This window comes from Brassica napus, unplaced genomic scaffold, assembly GCF_020379485.1.
Source record: "Brassica napus cultivar Da-Ae unplaced genomic scaffold, Da-Ae ScsIHWf_2321;HRSCAF=2994, whole genome shotgun sequence".
Lineage (NCBI taxonomy): Eukaryota > Viridiplantae > Streptophyta > Magnoliopsida > Brassicales > Brassicaceae > Brassica > Brassica napus.
In genome coordinates this window covers 42,358-65,840 of record NW_026015700.1, presented here as the reverse complement: position 1 = coordinate 65,840, position 23,483 = coordinate 42,358, and the positions used below count along the sequence as shown (strand labels likewise).

The 23,483-nt window shown below is 35.5% G+C and overlaps 3 protein-coding genes and 1 pseudogene across 3 annotated transcripts; 2 read left to right on the top strand and 2 right to left on the bottom strand.

The window, feature by feature from the left end:
* The first annotated feature begins 53 nt into the window (after nucleotides 1-53).
* On the top strand, nucleotides 54-1,007 carry LOC125600611 (annotated as a pseudogene).
* A 1,009-nt stretch (nucleotides 1,008-2,016) lies between these two features.
* On the bottom strand, nucleotides 2,017-4,056 carry LOC125600613 (protein yippee-like At3g55890). The gene is made up of 5 exons (XM_048773244.1): nucleotides 3,802-4,056; nucleotides 3,469-3,512; nucleotides 3,266-3,374; nucleotides 3,105-3,160; nucleotides 2,017-2,967 (listed from the first exon to the last, which is right to left on the bottom strand). Exons 1-5 carry the CDS (start codon nucleotides 4,039-4,041, stop codon nucleotides 2,898-2,900), a joined length of 519 nt encoding a protein of 172 aa, XP_048629201.1. The 5' UTR covers nucleotides 4,042-4,056; the 3' UTR covers nucleotides 2,017-2,897.
* A 7,084-nt stretch (nucleotides 4,057-11,140) lies between these two features.
* Nucleotides 11,141-14,323, bottom strand: LOC106382039. Its single transcript, XM_048773243.1, has 4 exons — nucleotides 13,889-14,323; nucleotides 13,536-13,807; nucleotides 11,643-11,826; nucleotides 11,141-11,434 (listed from the first exon to the last, which is right to left on the bottom strand). The coding sequence occupies exons 1-3, from the start codon at nucleotides 14,184-14,186 to the stop codon at nucleotides 11,761-11,763; spliced, it is 636 nt and encodes a 211-aa protein (XP_048629200.1). The 5' UTR covers nucleotides 14,187-14,323; the 3' UTR covers nucleotides 11,141-11,434; nucleotides 11,643-11,760.
* A 688-nt stretch (nucleotides 14,324-15,011) lies between these two features.
* On the top strand, nucleotides 15,012-18,736 carry LOC125600612. Its single transcript, XM_048773242.1, has 10 exons — nucleotides 15,012-15,629; nucleotides 16,131-16,375; nucleotides 16,476-16,749; nucleotides 16,933-17,047; nucleotides 17,119-17,243; nucleotides 17,516-17,597; nucleotides 17,670-17,781; nucleotides 17,850-18,007; nucleotides 18,075-18,195; nucleotides 18,287-18,736. Exons 1-10 carry the CDS (start codon nucleotides 15,368-15,370, stop codon nucleotides 18,545-18,547), a joined length of 1,755 nt encoding a protein of 584 aa, XP_048629199.1. The 5' UTR covers nucleotides 15,012-15,367; the 3' UTR covers nucleotides 18,548-18,736.
* Nucleotides 18,737-23,483: the final 4,747 nt, after the last annotated feature.

Genomic DNA, 23,483 nt, shown 5'->3' with positions numbered 1-23,483 from the left:
TGAAGCTAATGCTATAGATTAAACTTTTGTTACGTTTGTCTCTCATGATATAGGGAGGATCTCATTGGGCTTTTTGGGAAGATAGTTCTAAAACTGCAGGTACAGTTTCGAGTCAAAGAGTGATGGGAAACATCTTCAAATTGTCTGTCTCTCTGGGGTGATTTCCGTTTAATGAATCCATTGATTTTTCCTTCTTTGCAGAGAACTTTCGAGCGCTTTGCACGGGTAGCCAAGTAGCTTCTGTTTCCCCTCTTTAACACTCGTAGTCTTTAAATCTTTTGAGACAAAAGAGTGTTTTTGGGTTTTGATGTTTTATCCTCTCCTTTGTGTGCAGGAGAGAAAGGAGTTGGGAACATGGGGAAGCCTCTTTATTTCAAAGGAGTACTTTCCATAGGATCATTCCTAGCTTCATGATTCAGGGTGGAGACTTCACACGAGGCGATGGGAGAGGTGGAGAGTCGATCTATGGCGATAAGTTTGCTGATGAAAACTTCAAACTCAAACACACCGGGCCAGGTAACGCTCTAAAGCTACCTTCTAAGGCTAGTAAAAAAACTCAATACATAATGAAAGAGAAAAGCTTACGGGGTTGAGTCTGCAAATGGATCTTAGGGGTCTTATCAATGGCAAACTCTGGACCAGACTCCAACGGTTCACAGTTCTTTATCACAACCGTCACCACGGGTTGGTAAGTAGGCTTGATGATTCTGTTTTCAGCGTTATCTGATTATGAGATTTTTAACGGTGTTTTGGCAAAAAGGTTGGACGGACATCACGTTGTGTTTGGGAAGGTATTGTCTGGAATGAAAGTAGTGCGCAAGATCGAGGCTCAAGGACAAAGCAGTGGAGAGCCCAAAGGCAAAGTTATCATTTTGGACAGTGGAGAAGTTTCTTTGTAAATTATCTTTCTTCCAGTTTTAGAAACTTCAAAAACGAAACCATATTGTATGTTTTCTTCATCTTTGTGAAACACACACAAAGATCAAGTGTTACACTCTTTCATCCAATGCTTTAAAACCAGACCAGTAACCGAACCAAAAAAAATTTAGGTTACGCGTCAATAAGGTTTCGACCAGATTCAGTTAGGTTCAACCAAATTCAACTGAGTTCAATTATAGAATAAAAATACAATTAAATCTAAATGTTTGATTTTTTTATAACATCAAATTGAATTACTTCTAATGGGAATGTATATGATCTACATGCAAAAGATCATTTAAATGTTTGGTTTGTTATTTTCGATAAAATTTACAAACATAATAAAATTTAGTTATTAGTTTTTGATAGAAATAATTATAAATTAAATTTAAATATAAACCAAATGAAAATAAAATATAAAATCAATATTTTGACTTCAAATATAAAATTAATATTTTAATTACAAATATAATGAAAAATAAATAAAAATTGTTTGTATGTTTTTTTTAAATTACCATTTTTTGGTAAAAATCTGAACAATTCCTTTCTAAAATTGATTTTGATTAGTAAATTATAAACAAATCTAGTTTTGATTCACCTGATCCGGATATGTTCACGGTTCATATGGTTTAATCCGGTTCGGTACAGGTTTAAAAACACTACTTTCATCCTAACAATCAACACAACAGTAAGTAAAGTGATAACTCATTTACTCAGGCACATTCAGCACACGAATCTCAACAATCAGCAAGATGACTTGCATGAGTGGGGATTATTAGCATAACATACCTTTTTGCGTGTAAATGTTAAATTCGCATAACATACTTTCATTTGCACCTTATTAAAAATCAAATCATCAAAGCATAATCTGTAGTTATTTCATTCAAAGATAAATTCGACTGAATGATTGAATAGAATACATTTAAGAAACAAGAAGACTCGTTATTAATATAGAAGTTTTTCTTTTCTTTTCATTCAACTAGAATGCGGCATGATGATGAATTTGAAACCTTGACTATACTTGAAACATCTCTAGTCTCTCGTCCGAGTTAAACCCTTTTATGGAGATACATGCTTTTTTCAATCGATTTGCGTTTCTTAGGATGTATTTGGCAACTTCTTTCTTTTTTTTTTTTTTTTGGCAACTTCTTTCTCTTCTTCTTGTTGGTCTTTGTAGGAACGTTCTTCGATTGGTTCAATTCTTTACAACTTACACCAACTTTTCCGTAATACCACTCACCGACAAGCTTTAGGACTTTTAATCTAGGAGACGTATTGATCATGCGCGTATGTAGATTCCACCAATCTGCTTTATCTGTACTTAGCTCCAAATGTACTAACTGATGAAAGATAGTACATTTACAAGGAAATGTAATCATCTCTGGTGGACATGATGTGCGTATGCGATGCCAATCCACATTCCTAAATCCATACCATCGCAGCTATCTTAACTAAAACGGAGACTCCAACTCTCTAGGATCGAAGATTTATGAGAAAGCAGAAGCCTACAGACATTCTCTGAAAACGTCTCATGTTGACTTTGATTGAGATAAGTTTAGGCACCATCTTCCAAATATGCTTCCATCGTTAAGTCAGAACACTCGACATCTTTGGTTGGAAGCAAAGAGAGTATTTGAACAAGTAGAGCTTCAGGTAAGTGGCTGATCTTGTTCATTTTCTTGATTAGAGACAAGTATTCAAGAATTGAAGAAGAGATTGGAGCAGAAAAAAAAATTCAAACAAAGAAAGGGAAAGAGAGATCAAAGAAAGGCATAGATTTGTTAAAAGCTCAAAAGCCCAAATGAGATTAAACTCTAAATTAAAACCTATGAAACTAGGCGTCATTTCAGGTACCAAATGTACTTATTCCAAAAAGAAATAAATAAAAATAAGCTAAAATTGAAGAATGTACATTCTAAGAGAAATCTCAAAAAGCGAAGGAAAAAAGCTCAAGAGAAGTCATCAGAATCATGTGATTATTATATCTCAAGTCGTGAAATTTCTTGACAGACCAAGTCGTTGCTATCGTAAGGACCCACAATCTTATACCTGTTGCAAAATCAAAAGATATAAATGTTTGGGATCAAACCTCAAATACATTCTTGAATCAAAACTTGTAGCATTTGTTTATGTTAGAACTTGCAAATGTGATTAATGCTTGATAAGAATAAAAAAAGGGCTCTTACAATTCAAGAACTGATTTTCCTTCCTTGTATTTTTGGTTAATATCATGGGCAGTCACCTGAAAACATTAAACACAAAACCAAGATTAACTATACTCCTGAATCAAAATAGAACTTAGACTATTATTATGACTACAACTAATTAAATAAAATTGGTGTCTTACGTATTTCCAGCCAACGTTTGATCCACAACCAACACAGAAGATGTCAGTTACCGTATGAAGTCCCGTCATCAACATTCTGTCTTCTTCATTTCCAGTTGAAATGTTTACACTAATCATCATCAACAACAACAATAAAAACGCAACTAGGAATAGAGATAACGAACTAAAAGTACAAAATTGATATAAGAAATCAGAAAACTTACACTTCATTGAAGAGATAAGCTTGTCCATACCTGCATTGAAATGACTGCACAAACACAATGTCAGTACTATAGTGTAGTCTATATATATTACTCCATGTGATCCAAAATGTATGATGTTTAAGGTTAATGCACAACTGTTGGTCAACCTAAAATATGAAACATTTTACTTATTAAAACATCAAAAACTTTTGTAAACATCATACATTTCGAAACAGAGGGAGTATATGTTATTGATGAATGACATCAAAACCTTTTAATTTACCCTAGATGAAAATATCATTTGCATATTAATGTGAAACCAGAAGAAGATCATGGATATTGAAGAGATCAAACCTTGGACATGATGTCTTGTTCTTTTGTAAGATGGGTGTTACAGTGTTTGCAACTATAGATTTGCCCTTCCAGATCCACGATAAAAACCCTTCCCATCTTGGTTGAAACGACAAGAAGTGTCTCTCGACTGTGAATTGAATGATCCCCAAAGTCTGAGTCTTTTGATTTATAAAGTGAAAGTGAGGAAATCAAGGGGAGATTTGTTAAGACTTTTGGAGTAGTTTTCGGTAGCGTATACATACTGTTGTTATACCTAGATGATTTGGTCTAATCAAAGATTTGGAAGTTGTGATATATAGCAAGAAACGTGGATATGAAATGTTTTTTTTTTGGTGTTCAAATGTAAAGATACTACACTCTTAACAACTAGATATCCGAGGTATTAGGCGACCAAAAGATTTTTCTTTAATCACATACAGTTATTATTACTTTTAGGGCTAGTAAATACATTTTTTTTCTTAACAAAATCTTCACTTCGATTAATAATATACAAACGTTTATTGAAAAATCTCCTTTGACTAGGTAGATACGGAAATCAAACATTTGTTGATGAAAAAAAAACATTTGTTTATGATAGTCTGAAATAACCCGAGTCTTTTGTATTGTTACCATTTTCTGTTGATGTGAACGTGTATCTGTTTGAAGAACACGTAAATGGAAGATCCTGGGGGGCTCTCGTGATAATAAACCTAATTGTATAAGTTTTTGTAACATTCTCTTTACTTTTGTTTTTCTTTTAAACGTCTGAGAACAACTGAATAAATCAGCAAAGCAAAGAACAAACGCAAATTAAGAAACCACATTATGAAGCTCAATCTTAAAGGAAAGACTAAGAACATAATTAATGGAGATTCTTAGACCATCATTAATCCTAGCTTATTTTTATTTTTTATCTTTTTCTCTGTTTAAAAAAATAAAAAAAATAAAAACGAACCAATCGCGGGCCGCCACATGTCAGTGGGGCCTGCAAAACAGCTCAAGCATCGACGCCTAATCAGACGTCTAAAGCACTCTGTTTTCTTCTTTTATGGTGGATTCCACCAAGAAGCACTCCATCAAACGCTTTCCATTGATGGTGCTCTTAGGATGAGGTTCTTAGGACGAGGTTGTTAGCGGAATATAATAATCCCACTCTGAGGAATTTAAAATGCACTCTCTTTACTTTTGTTTTTACATAATAAAATATATTTTTGTTGGTTATAGTCAAGTCTCATGATCGGTTTAGGTGGTTGTCAATTAAGCTTAGATTCAGAACGGGTTTAGTTTGGTTTGAGTTGTAATTGATTTGTACCGGTTCTCTTTCTCATAGGTGACATACGTGTGGTTTGTATGCGTGTGACGGTTAATCATCCTGGTTGTTATAAAGGTTGGTTAGCTGTGGATAAGGTTGATTATCTGAGCTGATTAGGTTGTTAGATCAGTTTTATCAGAATCACCATTCTTGTTCTTAGAGAGAAAGAGAGCGAGGCGATCGAGTTGTAGAGACGGTGGCTCAAGCTGTGAGTTCACACGTTGAAGATATAGTCTATTGCTGGTTCGATCCCAGCTCCGGTGAGGTATAGCGGCCACGCCTAGTTAACGGTGTGGTGCGGTGAACACCGGGTCAACACTTGTTGGTGTGCTCCTTAGTTCGTAATCTAGCTAGTAGAGAAGTAGGTCATTCTCACAAATTGGTATCAGAGCTGAGGTTACGAAGATTCCGAAGAAGCGTCGAGATCGAAAGAGTCGGAAATCAAGAAAGGTGATTCGATCGGATAATCGCGAAAGGATCTTGCGATGACGACGCACAAGATGAAGATGGAGATATCAATCAAGATGTTTGATGGAACAGGTGACTTCGGTATCTGGAAGAAGAGGATGATCGCAAACCTGAGCGTTCAAGGTTTGAAAGACACTCTGTCACCACCATCACAAGCTTTAGTGACGGCGAAGACAGACGATGAAGACGAGGAGTCCAAGAAGAAACGAGATCTTGAAGAAACTGCAAGATCTGAGAGAGATGAGAAGGCGATGAACATAATCTTCATGAGTGTAGGAGATCATGTTCTCAGGAAACTTGATAAGTGCACAACAGCGTTGGAAGCATGGGAATTACTGGATAAGTTGTATATGGCAAAGACACTGCCCAATCGAGTACATGCTCAGCTCAAGGTGTACTCGTTCCGTATGCAAGACTCCAGAACAATTGATCAGAATGTTGATGACTTCCTCAAGCTCATAGCGGATCTCAGCAATCTCAACATAGAGATCCCAGAGGAAGTACAAGCTATCTTGCTTCTCAACGCATTGCCAAGTAGATATGACTCTCTCAAAGAAACTCTGAAGTATAGCAGAGAAGCTATCAGATTGGATGAAGTGGCTAGCGCAGCAAAATCCAAGGAAATGGAGTATAAAGATTCATCTCCTGCAAAGTCAAGTGGCGAAGGCAACTATGTGAGGGGTAGAACGGAGAGCAGAACTCGAAACCACTCCACAAGCAAGTACAACAACAGGCCAAGGTCAAAGAGCAATGACGGTAAGAGACTTTGTTGGATATGTGGAAAGGAGGGTCATTTCAAGAAGCAATGTTACAAATGGTTAGAAAGGAACAAGGATCAGAAGCATGGACAAGATAAAGGTGAAGCATCTATGGCCAGAGATGATGCGAAAGACCTTGTTGGACTGCTAGTTGCAGAGGCAAATACCGTTGAAGCAGATAAGGAAGAATGGGTGTTGGATACTGGATGTTCGTTCCATATGACTCCACGAAGGGATGTGTTCATCGACCTTCAAGAGACTAATGCAGGGAGAGTTAGGATGGCAAACAACTCTGTATCTGAGATAAAAGGCGTTGGGTCGGTCAGGTTTCAGAATCCTGATGGCACAACTTTCTTGTTACAAGACGTGAGGTTCATGCCGGATATTTCAAGAAACTTGATATCCATGGGAACGTTAGAAGAAAGAGGCTGCGAGTTTAAAGCAGCTAATGGAGTTCTCAAAGTGATCAAGGGGTGCACTGTATTCATGAAAGGAGCACGGAGACAATCTTTGTATTTTTTGCAAGCCAAGGCAAAGAACTATTCGTTCTCATCGGGAGAATCAAGCTCAGTCACCACAATAAGCCGGCCTTTAAGTAACACTCAACTGTGGCACAGCAGATTGGGACATCTAGGCCAGAAAGGAATGGAAGTATTGAAAAAGAAGAACTGTTTCGGGAAGAGCGAAGTTGGTGATCTGGAGTTTTGTGAAGACTGTGTGAAGGGGAAGACACACAGAGTCAGTTTCTCACAAGGAAAGCACAACACTAAAGACAAACTGGACTACATACACTCTGATCTTTGGGGTTCTCCGAGTGTTCCTCCGAGTTTAAGTCAGAAGCAATATTTGATTTCATTCACAGATGACTACAGTAGGAAGGTGTGGGTGTACTTCTTGAGATTTAAAGATGAAGCATTTCAAAGCTTTGTGGAATGGAAGAAGATGGTAGAGATCCAGAGTGAGAGGAAAGTAAAGAGATTGAGAACCGACAACGGTTTGGAATTTTGTAATCATCAGTTCGACAACTTCTGCAAGGAGCATGGGATAGTGAGACACAGGACGTGTACCTATACGCCTCAGCAGAATGGCATAGCAGAGAGGTTAAACCGCACCATCATGAACAAGGTCCGCAGCATGTTAAGTGAGAGTGGTTTGGAAGTAAAATTCTGGGCAGAAGCAGCTGCTACTTCGGTTTATCTCATCAACAGGTCACCGTCGTCTGCTCTGGATTTTGAGGTCCCTGAAGAACGGTGGTCATCATTTATGCCTGATCTCAGTGGTTTAAAAAGATTTGGATGCATAGCATATGTTCATTCAGTGGAAGGTAAGCTTCAACCACGAGCTAAGAAAGGCGTGTTTACTGGTTATCCTGAAGGCACAAAAGGTTTCAAGGTATGGCTTCTGGAGGATGAGAAGATGGTTATTAGCAGAAATGTTGTTTTTCAAGAAGATAAAGTATATAAGGAAGTCAAGGTTCGACTTACAGAACATGAGAATGAGGATTCAGATTCTCAAATTATCAGATTAGAGTCTGGTGAAGATAGTGCTAAGGAAGAGAAGAGTCTTACCTTGGGAGAATCTTCTGAGGAACAGTCAAGCACTGATTCAACGTCAAATACAAATGAAGAAGAAGGTTATCAGTTGGCAAGAGACAGAGCCAGAAGAATTACGAAGCTTCCAGCACGACTGAAAGATTATGTGTGTGAAGATACTGATGGTGAAGATCAGTTTGCGTGCTACGTGTGTCTACTGTCAGAAGATACAGCGTCGGAGCCTAACTCATATCAGGAAGCGATGATGGATGCTGATAGTGACAAGTGGTACAAAGCAGCTCTTGAGGAAATGACTTCACTGGAAGCAAATAATACGTGGGAGCTGATAGACAGACCTGTAGATCAAAAGGCTATAGGCTGCAGGTGGATCTTTAAAAGAAAAGCAGGCATCACAGGGGTAGAACCACCGAGGTTTAAAGGGAGATTAGTTGCTAAAGGCTACTCTCAAAAGGAAGGGGTGGATTATCAAGAGATTTTCGCTCCTGTGGTAAAGCATGTGTCTATAAGGTACATGTTATCAGCTGTTGCTTATTATGACATGGAACTTCAACAGATGGATGTGAAGACGGCTTTTCTTCACGGGAACCTTGATGAGTTTATAGTTATGGAACAGCCAGAGGGTTTTGTGGATAAACAGTTTCCAGACAAAGTGTGCAGACTGAAGAGATCGCTATACGGGTTGAAACAGAGCCCGAGACAGTGGAACAAGCGGTTTGATGATTTTGTTCGTGCGCAAGGTTATATCAGGAGTGAGTATGATTCTTGCGTGTATTTCAAACAGAATGAGAAGGGTGTCTACATCTATATGTTACTCTATGTCGACGACATCCTAATAGCTTCTGTCGACAAGAGTCAGGTTCAGAAGTTAAAGGCAGAGCTCAGTTCTGAATTTGATATGAAGGATCTTGGAGATGCAAAGAAGATCCTAGGCATGGAGATAACGAGAAATCGCGACAAGAGAGAGTTATCTGTTTCTCAAGAAGATTATCTCTGGAAGTTTTTGGGGAAGTTTAACATGGATCAATCAAAGTTAGTTACTACTCCCTTAGGAGCTCATTTCAAGTTGAAAACGCCTACTGATAAGGAGTATCAGGAACAGGAAGAGCGTATGAAGAATATTCCATACCAGAGTGCACTGGGAAGTATAATGTATTCTATGGTTGGAACTCGTCCTGATTTGGCGTATGTTGTGGGGGTCATAAGTCGATTCATGTCAAGACCGGTTCATGAACATTGGCAAGCCGTGAAATGGGTTTTAAGATATGTTAGAGGAACAGTTGATACGAAGTTGAGTTTCAAGAGTAAAGGAGATTTTGTGGTTCGAGGCTATTGTGACTCCGATTACGCTGGAGATCTAGATATAAGGAAGTCAACCACTGGCATGGTGTTTACTGTCGGAGGAAATCCAGTCAGTTGGAGGTCTTCTCTTCAAAAGGTTGTAGCTCTCTCATCTACTGAAGCAGAGTATATTGCTCTATCAGAGGCAGTAAAGGAAGGAGTTTGGTTGAAGAGATTTGCTGAGGAGTTGGGCTTTCCACAAGACTCAGTTGAAGTGTACTGTGACTCGCAAAGTGCAATAGCACTTTCAAAGAATGCAGTTTTCCATGAGAGGACAAAGCATGTTGCAACCAAGTATCATTTTATAAGAGATCTTATAAGTGCGGGAGAAGTTCAAGTTTTGAAGATTGCTACTGCAAACAATCCTGCAGATATATTCACGAAGGTTCTGCCAGTCTACAAATTACGAGAAGCACTCAAGATGCTTCGGGTAACTAAAGACTGAAGAATGAGAACTATAAGAGTCTGGTTAAGGACTCAAGGAGGAGCTCGGTGATGGGTTCCAGGTAGGAGCTGGTTGAAGCTTCGCAAGAGGATCAGGTACTTGATTCTGAGGTTTATAATGTTTCAAGTTTGAGGAACATAGATCTTGTCTAAGTTGTTTGATGAGGGAGACTTGTCTAAGGAGGAGATTTGTTGGTTATAGTCAAGTCTCATGATCGGTTTAGGTGGTTGTCAATTAAGCTTAGATTCAGAACGGGTTTAGTTTGGTTTGAGTTGTAATTGATTTGTACCGGTTCTCTTTCTCATAGGTGACATACGTGTGGTTTGTACGCGTGTGACGGTTAATCATCCTGGTTGTTATAAAGGTTGGTTAGCTGTGGATAAGGTTGATTATCTGAGCTGATTAGGTTGTTAGATCAGTTTTATCAGAATCACCATTCTTGTTCTTAGAGAGAAAGAGAGCGAGGCGATCGAGTTGTAGAGACGGTGGCTCAAGCTGTGAGTTCACACGTTGAAGATATAGTCTATTGCTGGTTCGATCCCAGCTCCGGTGAGGTATAGCGGCCACGCCTAATTAACGGTGTGGTGCGGTGAACACCGGGTCAACACTTGTTGGTGTGCTCCTTAGTTCGTAATCTAGCTAGTAGAGAAGTAGGTCATTCTCACAATTTTCATGACAAAATATTGTCTCTAAAATACGAATTATTCTTCGTACGAAAATTCCATAACATTTTTTTATCCATAAGTTTCGAAGAGTCTACGTGTAGTTAAACATTTTAATATGAACCAAAAATTTAGAAATATGAAAAAACCAAATAAGAATCAACGGATGATAAATTTCCGCAGATAAACCGTGTGGACTTCCGGTTAACCTCGCGTGTGTATTGATTGCTATCCTCTTAACATTTACTGTTTTGATCTTCACTCATTCACTCCTCATGGGTCAAGTCTACTTAAGTTTTCCTTTTGTCATTGTCCACAATAAGTAGAGGAAAGCATGTTTTCGATTTATATTTGTCTCAATCGTTAGGTCCAGTTTTAAGGCCCTCGACCTCATGTTTCTAACGGACTATACACGATAGACATTTGGACCAAATCCTCCAACTAAGTATAGCTTATCAACGGCTTAATTAGTCCGATCCAGTAAACTGATTACGGTTTCATAACCTTATTCTAGTCTGTCATAGTATCTATTGATGATATAAACGATAATGTTATTTTTGTATTGAGTTGTGGATTTTTTTTGTGAGTATATTTTCTAAATTCAGCATCAGATCTTGTTTAATAAATTAGTTAACGTACTTTACCACATAAAACACGCTTTTACAACAAGTTTTTGAATTCGACTGTCACATAAGAAAATGAAGTATTTCAACCGTGAGAAAAATCCACGAGGTTCACGTTCTCTTGCGGAGTTTCAAAAATGTCCATAGACAAGTTTACAAACATACATATCCTTTTTGTTTATTTGTCTGCTTAGAAAGGAGTGGAAGAAAGATGCCTTCGGCTTCTTATCTCATTTGATGAAAACATTGTTTATACAACAAACAAAACAAAAAGACAAAAGTGTAACGGTGGATCATTCATTAAAGGAAAGAGTAAATCAAAACTATAATGATTCGTTTTTTGTGTGTGTCTACCTAATTTAAAATCTATAATATAGTAACACTGCCAATCCATTGGAATTGTCTTTTGTATTCTCACACGGAAAAGCATAGTGTGTTATAGTAAGCCCCATTCGTTATCTGTTCTTCCCTCTACAGATTATCCTTTGGACCTTTCTGTTACAAAAAAAAAAAACAACATTATCAATACAAATATTCTCAAATTGGTTACCTCCACTATACATGACTCACACTCCGAAAATGATAGTAATTAAAGCAACTTTTATATTCAATAATCAAGTTTATAGTTAGTATATGCAAGTTGGTGGTCCTCATAATATGAAAATATCAATAGTATAAACAACGATGGGGTGGATTTTGTTACCTGAAACTTGAAAGGAGAGACCAAAATTCAGAAGATGTTGCATTTGATACTTATATTTATATACATAAAGCTGTACTGGAAGTATAAATATGTACAAGTGTCGTTTGTCTACTATTAGCTATTTGAGTCTCTCTTGTAGGAGGATCTTCTGGTATCGAGGAAACACATTCTTACAAGCTGAAACCTGCAATCAGATTACCACAAACACAAGATTAAAACCTTAATTTGTTTATTTAGTCACAGTAGGTGTTCAAAAAAAAGTTTATTTAGTCGCAGTTAAATTTAAAATCACGTGGCATGTCCTAGGTGTTAGTGACGTTGTCATGTCCTAATGCTTTATTAATATCTACAGTACTAGGTTAAGATCCGCGCCTTGCGCGGAATGAACATTATATATAAAATAATTTTTATATATTATATGTTTATAACATATTATGAAATAATAAATAGATATTGAATAATTAAAAATTCATTATCTATTACTTATATAATTAAATTGGTGCGAACATATAATATATAAATTTAACTAAATTTAAATGATAGTAACATATATACGGCATATTTTAATATTAATATTTATTAGATGATGCTTTTTGCTCATATTTTTTTTTTATCATTTGTATCTGTTATAGCAAAAAATCTAAATTAGTGATAACAAAATTTTCACTGTGAGATTTATGGTTTAAATAATTTATAATATTTTAAAAAATTAAGTTCTCAATATTTTTTCAAATTTTTTATCAAAATGTTCAAAGTAAATTTCAAAATTAAGATATTTATGTATTTTTATATGGCATATAGTTTAATTTAAAATGATACATATATTTATATATCTTTTATTTTTGATACTTATTAAATGAGACTTTCAACTTATATTATTTTTTAATTATTTGTATCATGTCATAACTACAAAATTTTTAAATGATAGATCACAAAATTTGAATGTGAATTTATACTCGTTTTTAAAAATTCAAAATATAATATATAAATAATTTTTTTAATTTTTATTATATGGTTATTATGATTGTTTAATTTATTTTAATAGCTTAAAATTAAACAAATATTATTATAATACACACTTATTCTTATCAAATCTTTATTATTCAAAATCATTAATTGTCATATATACTTTAGCCTTATTAGGCAATTCCGTAATCTTATTTAAGGAAATAATAAAGCACATTAATAATGTATTTATTGTGGTTTAATAAAAAGTTTATTATATATTTAGATGGACCAACCTATTTTTCTAAGGATTCTAAAAATCATTCTAGTGATGACATGTGGCTACAAAAAAATGTTGCAATGCTTCTCAAATAATATATAAGGGATTTAATTTTTATAAATATCTTAGAAGATTAGTAAAGCAGCCCATGATTTATTTTATTCATCCCACACGGTTCCCACTCGGAAACATCCGTTTCACTCTAATGTGATTTATTCTTTTGAGGGCCCCTAACTGTCACTATCCAATTAGGTTTGAATTAAATTGTTTTAAATATGAAAATGTGTCTTGTTACTCAAAATTCAATTTTTCTTTTTGGGGATGAAAAATCAAACCTTCTAAATTGACCAGTCATTTTCTAACCTATAAACTACATATGAACTTCAAGAACCCTATAGTGCCAAAAATGTGTAAATTAATTCAAATCGTTGACTATATAAATAATATCTAAAGTCACATGCTATTCCTGACCGAGTCTGATTTTTATTAGTGGTAGAAGAAGAGCATATCTACATATATATTTTTAAATCAAAATATATAATACAAGATTTGAATATTAAGCAATTCAAAACTGCCTTTTAATTTTTAAATACTAATAATGTTCTCCCCATAATGTTTCTGTAACGGCTAAAGTTGATATAATTAAATAAAAAAGTTGAGAAACTTACGGATTCGATGTCGATCTTGAAGACTAGTAGCTTTCTTCTCTCTCTACAACTTGTTCTATACGCCACAACGATATGACCGATGGCTAAGACCGACGAACACACAAACAGAGCCACTTCCTCTGTTCTGAAACTTCCTCCTCCGATCACTGGCTCACCAAACACAAACGCTGCCTTACAAGACACGTAGATCAACGAAGATATCGAGCAGAACATCGTTATTGTCAGATACGGACCTCTTGATAACTTTGGTCCGTCACATAGCCCATAAACACCTGTTATACAAAAAATACAAACTTCAAGAACAGAGCTATGGACTTTTAGTGTTCTAGTCACTTAGCTTGTGGGGTACTTACATAGTATAATGGCAGATCTAATGATGGAGATGATAGGAATATCGATGAGGGAGTATCTGAAGTCGTAGTTGCTTAGATGAGAAGAAACAGTCGCCGGAGAAAGGCGTAGGAGAGAGGAGGAGGAGGAGAGGATGGCGGAGGGGAGGATGGCGTCTGCGACGGCGAGGAAGATAGGAGCAGAGAAGAGGATGAAAGAGAGGAGCATAGTGAAGAGAACGAAGATAGTCTTGACTCCTCTCCATAGAGAAGATGAATATCTTCTGGTCTTGCTAACTTCTTCTTTGCTAATCAGACCCATGTTTTGAGTTTCTTCTCTAGGGTTTTTGTTATTCACAGAGGATTTATAATTGATGCAAGTGTTATTTGTTTTAAAGAGACTTTTCTTGAGAGGTTTTTAAAAGGATTGAAGAATACAACAATTTGACGATGCTGACGATAATGCTGATGTGTGATTTGTGTATAAATAAATAATATTTTGGTAATGATAATGACGTTTTTCTGTTGAAGTATAACATTTGAGATGATGTTGTTTTGTACGTCTTTTCCAAGGAATATCTATTCTAGAACATTATAATATGACTGGGTACGTGTTATAGGAATTAATCGACAAGAACTTTCTATACGTGCCTGCTTCATTTCGTTTCCGATTGATTTTGTTGGTTGGGTATATAGAATGGATGTAGCTGTAAATTTTTAATCCTATTATTGCTTTCGTATTTTCTAGGTCCTGGCATAATTTGATTAGATATCAGAAATAATTAGCGACAAAAGTTATATTGTAAAAATTACTGTTGATTTAGTTATAGAAAATTGTTTAGTGAAAACTATATATATTTATATTTGAGCATTAATTATTTTTAATATATATAATTAAAAATTATTTGTAAAATAGAGAGAGTAATTTGTTAGAAATTTGCGGCATGTAAAATTAATATAGTACTTTATAATAATTTTTTTTCTTCCAATCAACGCCTATAAAATTTTTTGCGGCATCAAACAAGTATTAAAAGGGCGATATACTGATCAGAAACGCTGTCCACGTCGGACAGTTTAATCAACCAATCACCTTATAATGTTTTGACACGTCATCTGAGCTTTGCATTTTTTTTTAAAAACCAACGTGATATGGTTTGGGCTATGAAGCTCGCGGTTTCATAAAAATTTGACGTGATATTAGCTGGGCCATAAAGCCCACTATTTCTAAAGACGGAGAACGAGAAGTGCCGACTCGAGATCCTTCGTCAGTCCTTCAACCCTACTTCCCTTTATCAATTCGGTACCTTTTGATCTTCCTCTTCTCCGTTCCGTTTCACGATTCGATCCTCGAACCAACAATACATCCTCCACTTCGTCTCTCTTTACTCTCATTTATGGATTCGCTTTGCTCTTCTCATCAAGATTTTATTTATAAAGCTCTCGATCGAAGTTTTATTTCGATCAAACTTCGTTCTATATTCTCATTAGTACATCGCTATTGCAATGAGTTCCAACGGAAAATCTGCGTTCTCTGGTGATTCCCGCTCGGAGAAACCAAAAGACGGTGAGGCTGGCGACTTTTCCGGTCCGATCAAGCCTATCGGCACACACGATGTCTCTTCCGGCCTCTCAATCGGCAATCCCCACTCGAAGAAAGCCAAAGGCGATGCTTTGGTATCCTCTCCAAGTCTGACCAAACCCAGCGGCAATAGAGGTGTCTCTTCCGGCGTCTCGATCGGCTCACCTAATTCGAAGAATCCCAGTGGTAAGAACCGAATCGTTTCGTTTGATTTTTGCTAAAAGTGCTTCTAGCTATTATATTAGAAAATTATTTTTTCTGATGCCATATAGCCGACCAAATCCTTTTGATAACCCAAAAAAAAAATTATTCAGTTTGAGTTTGTGTTTTAGGACAATGAGATCAAACAAGTAAATTTTTTTCTAATAGTTTTTATACGGTACATACAAAAACATATACAATTGTGTTAATGGTAAGAACCGAATCGTTTCGTTTGATTTTTGCTAAAAGTGCTTCTAGCTATTATATTAGAAAATGATTTTTTTCTGATACCATATAGCCGACCAAATCCTTTTGATAACCCAAAAAAAAAATTATTCAGTTTGAGTTTGTGTTTTAGGACAGTGAGATCAAACAAGTAAATTTTTTTCTAATAGTTTTTCTACGGTACATACAAAAACATATACAATTGTGTTACAGAGATGAAACTAATTATATGATGATGGCAACGCTCATATTTCTCTGTAGGTCCGATCATTCAGACCACGAAGACCAGTGTCTCTTCAGGCGTAAGAAGCAAAGCTGCTGTCTCCTCTGGCGTCAGGGGAAAAGCTATTGTCTCCGCCAACGTTGGGAGAGTGATGTCTTTCAAAGATGTGAAATTTGGAGCTCATGAAGGCGAGTTGAGGTTTCGGTTGATCCACTTTTGGGAAGCTCGCAATGTTCGGACGAAGTTGCTTATCGGTCTCGAAATGCTTCTCATCGACCAAGAGGTATAAGCCGTTTATTCAAAGCTTATGATAATTTTTTTTTAAAAAAGATTTACTGACTAACTTTTCTAATTCAACTCAATCTCTTTAATGTTGTTAACAGGAAACTATTATTCAGGGCTTCATCCCAGCTGGGAGGATGGACACTTATTTGCCACACATGAGAGCTGGTGGCATTTACAGGCTCCATAATTTTTTCGGGTCTAATAACAAGACATTGTATCGGGTATCCGAGCCAAGTGTCACCATCACCTTCTCATCGACCTCTGTCCTCTCTGATCTAGAGGACAGTTCGGTTTGTTTCCCTGAGGACCGTTTCCGATTCTATGGATATGAGGAGTTCAATGCTGCCTGCGACTTGAAAGGGGATCTTTATGGTAAGTTCTCACTGTTTGTATAGTATCATGTTTAATCTAATCATATATGATGTGTTCTTACTCGATGAAATATATCCAGCATTGTTAGGCTATGATAATGTTTTGATCCAGTCTTAGGTATTTATGTTTCATGGCTGGGTTTATAAAATATAAAGTATTGAGTTTGATTTTTTTCTTTTGCAGATTATGTTGGCCACATCAAACTTGTGAATGGGCAGGTCCTCAATGACAGTCTCGTGGTAGATGAAGCCGAGATAGCTTCAACCCGACGAGTTTTGCTTCATGTTCAAACACATGAGTAAGCTACTCTATATCTCATTTCATATTCATATATCGACTCTCTTACCACATGTATATTGGATGTTATAGTGGTCCGGTGATGAAGATGTACCTCTGGGACAAGGCTGCTTCAGACTTTGGTGAAAGATTCAAGGCGTCTGGAGGAACTGCGAGTGTTATCTTAGTCACCACCTTAAACCCGAAACGATATGGAGGTTTGTATCATCAGCTTTTTCTTATCATTTTAAGAAGTTGCATAGGATGGTCAAGGAATCTTATCTGGTTAGGTTAGTTTTGAGCAGTAGACCTGCGTTAATTGAATTTAGAGCTTATCAGCTATGAGACATTTGAAAAGTATGTGAATAATTGATAGTTGATTAACCCCAATAGGTTCTGCAATAACAAATGTTAGATATATATATGCATAACTCCACGATTCGTTTTACACTATAGTTTCCTATGTATTATAACATTGCAACCGTTGTAGGTGCCCTATGTCTCTCTTCTATGGTGTCGTCAAGGATATTTATGGACAGTGATGTTCAAGCAACCCAAGATTATCTCAATTGGTAAGCATTCCTGTTTTAAATATCGTTTTTGTTATTTCAGTATCGCAATTGATGTTTGGAGGTTGTCCTCAGGTTGAACTCGAACTTGGATGTTGCTAAGAGAGTTGATGCAGACGTTGTCACTAAGACTGAGACAGTGACCATAGGCGAGCTCTTTTCTTATATGAAGCAGGCAGATGCTAAGTTCGTGCATTATCAATGTATAAATATTCAGTAGGATAGTCTTAGTTTCTGATAAAAAGTATTGTGCAGGTTGCTTGGTTTGAGTGCATAGCCACCATTGGTGATGTTGTACATGGTTCGGGATGGTATTACATAGGCTGTGGTGGGTGCCACACAAAGGCAACCAAAGGGCCTACCACCCTTATGTGTAAAAAGTGTGGGAAGAGTGATATTGTTGGTGTTGCACAGTAAGTGATTCATTTTACCTATACTCATGCGTTCGATGCATTCACTATTAATCTTCTCATAATACAGGTACCTAGCCAAGATATCTGTGTACGACAATAATGACCAGGCGGTTTTTGTGCTCCTTGGTGACTCTGGTCATGAGCTGTCTGGGAAGAAGGCTTCTGAGTTGGTTGAGAGTTATTTCGAGGTAGTTACAAACCTGTCTGGCTTTGTTATTTAACTGTATACTCCCAATATATTTAAAAATGTATAGTGACAATTGTTTAAATGTATATTAGGCCAACGAGGATGAAGGATCTGATCACTTGGTTCCGGTCCCTCAAGCTCTGATTGATACCATAGGCCAGACTCGCAAGTTCATTGTGAAGGTATCAACCCACAATTTGACTGGCAAGACCCAAACTTTGACTGTGACAAAGGTGCTCACTCCAGAAGATCCAGATATTGGAGTCAATTTAGAAGAATCCGATGGTGAGAGGGTGAAAAGGGCTGCTGAAAAGATTGAGGGAGAAGAGCCTAAGAGAGCCAAATGTGGCTAAGGTGTGATTAGTGGTGGTTTTATGGTTACTAAAATTCTATGCTTCATTTCTTTTCATTTTCAGACCTTGGTTTTGCAACATTGAACTTATCTTTCTTAAAATAACGATGGTTACACTCATTTTAATGTTTTTTCTTCAAGTTTGATGTTTGGTTATTTTACTTTTGTTATATCTGATGCTTTTTCCATCTTTGATTGAGCCTTTAACTTTTAGTTTGCTTGCTTGATTTTTTTCTTTCGATACTCCCTTAAACAGAACATGTTATAACTGAGCCTGCACTTAATCATTTCTCTGAAAATGAAGAAACTAAGATTGTTAGTAGGCACAGAGAATGGCTGTGTTTTACCAATCAAACTTTAAAATGACTAAGAAAAAAAAGAAAGTGATGCAGTCAATGTGTTTATTTTGCAGTAGATACATGCACATTATTTTTAAGTATTTTGTAGTAGCTATGAGAGCAGCCGTTTTTATATAAAAGCTTTTTTTTTTTAATATGAAAGCTTTTTTTTTTACGACTTATATGTAAGCTATGTTATATTTGAATATAAAAGCTTTGTTATATTTTTGAACTTTAAACTATGTTTTATATAAAGTTTTATTAACTATGTTTTATATAAAGTTAAAAAATGTTTAATTGATTTTTTTGTCAACTGATCTAGAAAATATATATTCACAAAAAAAAAGCTGAGAATAATACTTAATAAAAAATTAATTATTAATACAAATACATAGTCAAATGAACTATAATGAATATGTGATGTTTGAATGTTTCCACATCATTGATGTTTGGATGTTTGAAGGATTGGGTTATATATTACCTATGCATTCACATATATTAATTTTTTTTTTTTAAATATTGTGATCTAAAACATTACTGTTTTTGGCTTTACGCAAACGGGTTACGAGCATTCAAATCTTATATGTTTTTGGTTAAGTAATAATAGTTCAAGAATAATAAAGATACACGATCCAGTCAAACATAACAAACGATACTGCGTTAGTGCCTCATATAACTCATACTCAGGAACCCATAATGGACTTTTCGGCTTTACGCACCATTAGCATAATGAACAAACTCCTTATCCAGTGACATACCTGAGATTAACCGGTCAACCGGTCTGAAATCTATTTATTCATCAGGCAACCAGTTCTCTGATTACATTCCTTCCAACCATTTCTCAACAATGGTTTCTCCGAATAAAGCTTGGCACTCAAGCTTCTCTTCATTTTGGATAAATCAGTACCCCTATTACAAACAAAAACATTGAAACTTATCATCGGGGAGTACACCATCAACACACTCCTATTACAAACAGAAATATTGAAACTTATCATCGAGGAGTACACCATCAACCCACTTTTCCGCGCGTAGCGCAAAGAAAGGCTCTAGTGTATTTAAACATAAATTAAAAGATGACCACAGGCGTTGATTGAAAGAAAAAATGTTGTTATAAAATACTGTTATTTCTAGACATTTTGTAGGAAAGTGAAAGAGGTACGTTAGCAAAACTAAAGCTGATATGGAGGAACCGAACAATTTCACCATGTGAGCACTTATTAAACACATGCCGCTATTTTCTCATGTAACTTGTTTGAAAGAGTATCTTTAAGCTAAGTATATTTTAGTTCTATTCAATACATTTGACCAACAAACAGTTGTATAACTTTTTTTTTTTAATAATCCAGGTAATCCGGACATCCCGAAAAGAACCTGATTAGCGCCTAGATATACCTCCATAGAAGACATTATGGAAAACCGCATTTTTTACCTCATTTTAATCGAAGGTGGCCAGCAAAATTCGAATCCGAATTCGAACTGGGGCCAAAGCTCCCTCATGACTGAGCCGTCCTCGCTTGGTTCAGTTGTATAACTTTTTGAAATTATGCATGTCAAAATGTTGTGATATTAGAAACTCAAGATCGAAAATGATTACGTTTTTTCTTGTGAACCCCGAAAATGATTACTTCAAGAGACTGCACTAACCAAAAAACATGGTAAACTATGTTTTTCCTTAATTAATCTTGCATGCAAGAAATAGTTTGACTTTAACATGTTTTTTTTTTCCTTGTAAAAAGTTCAACATGTTTTCTTATAAAGGAAAATAATTAGTTGAATAAAATTTGATATATGTATATGATTGATTTGGATGAAATGTTGTAAGATCAAAGTAGACTTGAGAATTTAGCATCCCATTTAAAACGAGGTTAAGTATCGAAGCGTAACTTGAGGGCCGCGGGAGTTGACTAGCGACTAGTAATTTGAAAGAAGTTTCTTAGCTATGAAACTCACAAGAGGCAATTTGAAAGAAGTTTCGTACCTATGCACTCACAAGTCACAAGAGGCATGTCTATTGGCCTTTATGGGTACGTATTAATAAAAAATCAATCAATTATTGTTTTATTGAAAAATGTTAATTACGTAGCTGCCATTCTATTCAATTGAAATATTTATTGATATTTTCAAAGAAAAGAAAATTGCATATGTAAGTTTTTTTTCCTATTCAAAAAAAAAAATTTGCATATGTAACTTTTTTTCCTATTCAGGGATCTTGACTATATGATTATATACTATATATTTCTACATTTTCTGATATATACACACATATATTTATGATGTTAGTTCTAATCATTCGAATTTGTCTATAAGATTATAATTTTTGTAAATCCATCTAAAATCCGCATTCAAATATAATATATAAATTACTATTTAATATACTGAAAGAATATAAAATAATAACTTTTATCCGTATTTTGAATTATAGCTTCAGTTTTATATATACTATCATTTTTATTAACATTTTAAGTTTGAATATACTATTATTATAAACATATGTTTGAAAAATTAAAACAATGTTTTATATTAATAAAATTTGAAAGTTTTAGCATTGTTTTATAGTAATTTACTGTATTTGAACAAACTCATCTGGTGATTTAAATAAAACGACTGGTATGTTGACAAAGATGGTATAAGATTCATATAGTGTTTTGATGTTGTCAACATCAGACTCAGTTTTAATAAGAAAAAAAAAACGAAATTGCCAGAAATATAACTGAAAACATTGTAATCATAGGGTAAAAGAAAAGTCAGAGAGAAACGAAAAGGTTGAGCCAAAACAAAAAGAAGTTGAGCCATGTGTAAGCCACCGGAGGGCAAGGGCGCCCAATGAACCGTCGACATCAGCTTCGTGTCTCTTTTGAGCTTCGCTTACGTTGCAGGAAGGAACCTTGGTCTATTCCAACGGGTAGCGTCACCAAATATAATGCCATATATTTTGCTCGTATTACATCGTCCACTTGGACAAGTTTTGTAATAGTTATCATTTAGCGGCCATTTGGCGAAATCTTAGGACAACTTTTTTTGGTGATTAACAAACAACTTATAAAACTACAAAGCTTTCAACATTTGGAAACATTTAGTAGTTGCTTATGGCTTACCACGTATTTCATTTTGTTATGTAGTTTTTAGAAAGAGATATGACTGTCATAAAGATATTAGTTCTCTTCGTGCACCGTTTGTTTCAAACTTTTCAGAAAAGTATAGTTAATTTGTCTTCAAAACATCTTACTGTTAACGGTTTAGTGATATGTGGTTTATGGCTACGAATTTTTTTTTTTTTTGATCAAAGCTACGACTCTGTATATAATTAGCTGAAATAAAAAGAACTAAAACCAACATAGAAAAGAAAACACTCTAGATTTTGCAACTTTGCTCAGGACCCGATCGTAAAGATGGAACCATTGGGACTTGGGAGTACCTTTCTTGATTCTTTTTTGCGATCATTACCAGGTTTATGGGATGGTGACTCTTTGACATCTCTATCAAAACTGACATATTCATCAGAATTGTGATGGCGTCTCAGATGTTCTCTCTCTCTACTTCTTTTCCTTTTATTTTCTCCTTTGTTGACATTCACTCGCATCTACAAGTTTAACGAAAGATCCAACTAGTGGAATCAGGAATGATAATGCTAATGTCAAGCGCAATGTATATTGATATATCACTTAGCCTGCTTCCAATACTTTGAATTGTAGAGAAGCTCTCAAATTGTGGTTCGTATAGTAAAAATCAGTTGGCATTTGCTTTTATGGATAAATGCCCTGATCATGGAGATCCTACGGGTCTTTTGATCGATGCTGGGATGGAGCTTATCTCTTCCTTCGTTCAAGAAATCTCAGTTGATGAAAGTAGGTAGGGAAGCACTTCTTAGAGTTAGGAAACATGCTTTGACTAGATGTGTGAGCGTGACAACTGTTATTGACCTTGGATTGGAAGATACGATCCTCGCACTACAGATGAGCTCTCCTGTAAAGACTTCATAGTCTTTTGTTCTGTGTGTGGAATGACTTGTCAACTAGGCATGGTCATTTTACATTTTTACCTATATCCAAAAACTTGAACCGCAAAACCGACTAAAAATACAGGTTTAGTTCGGGTCTAGATTTAAGTAAAGAATTTATTGGATATTTTTTTTGTTAGATCCGTGAATCTCGGCTTAGGCCGGATATGCCTAAACCTTTATAATAAGATGTTTGTACTAACTTCCTGAAAAGTTTGAAACATTGTGGCCAGCAACTGACTAGGTTGCGGGTCAAAACCTGCCCCGCTGACCCGCCAACCGCGGATACAAAGTCTTTTTTTGTCAAAAAATCTATCCGCACAATCCGCGAACAATAAATTTGATCTGCATTCGCCCCGCTTAATTTTACGGGTAACCGCGGGACCCGCTAAATTAAATTTATTTAATTTTTTGTATTAATTAATTTTTGTTAAAAATAATATAAATAATATATTTAGAATTAAAATTTTAATATTTAAAATATTTTTTGATTATTATTTTTAAATTCATTATTTTCTTAAAAAATAAATTTTTACGAATATATATATATATATATTATATATATATATTTTAAAAAAAATTGAAAAAAATTGCGGGTG

Excerpts from the sequence above, each read along its gene's own strand:
- LOC125600613 (XM_048773244.1), bottom strand. The coding sequence starts at position 4,041 with ATGTATACGCTACCGAAAACTACTCCAAAAGTCTTAACAAATCTCCCC. Across the intron at positions 3,513-3,801 it reads AACAAGACATCATGTCCAAG|TCATTTCAATGCAGGTATGG; the intron begins GTTTGATCTCTT and ends GTGTTTGTGCAG. Across the intron at positions 3,375-3,468 it reads GCTTATCTCTTCAATGAAGT|TGTAAACATTTCAACTGGAA; the intron begins GTAAGTTTTCTG and ends GATGATGATTAG.
- LOC125600612 (XM_048773242.1), top strand. The coding sequence starts at position 15,368 with ATGAGTTCCAACGGAAAATCTGCGTTCTCTGGTGATTCCCGCTCGGAG. Across the intron at positions 16,750-16,932 it reads CTTGAAAGGGGATCTTTATG|ATTATGTTGGCCACATCAAA; the intron begins GTAAGTTCTCAC and ends TTTCTTTTGCAG. Across the intron at positions 18,008-18,074 it reads GATATTGTTGGTGTTGCACA|GTACCTAGCCAAGATATCTG; the intron begins GTAAGTGATTCA and ends CTCATAATACAG.
- LOC106382039 (XM_048773243.1), bottom strand. The coding sequence starts at position 14,186 with ATGGGTCTGATTAGCAAAGAAGAAGTTAGCAAGACCAGAAGATATTCA. Across the intron at positions 13,808-13,888 it reads TAGATCTGCCATTATACTAT|GTGTTTATGGGCTATGTGAC; the intron begins GTAAGTACCCCA and ends TTTGTATAACAG. Across the intron at positions 11,827-13,535 it reads TCAAGATCGACATCGAATCC|GTTTCAGCTTGTAAGAATGT; the intron begins GTAAGTTTCTCA and ends ATCTGATTGCAG.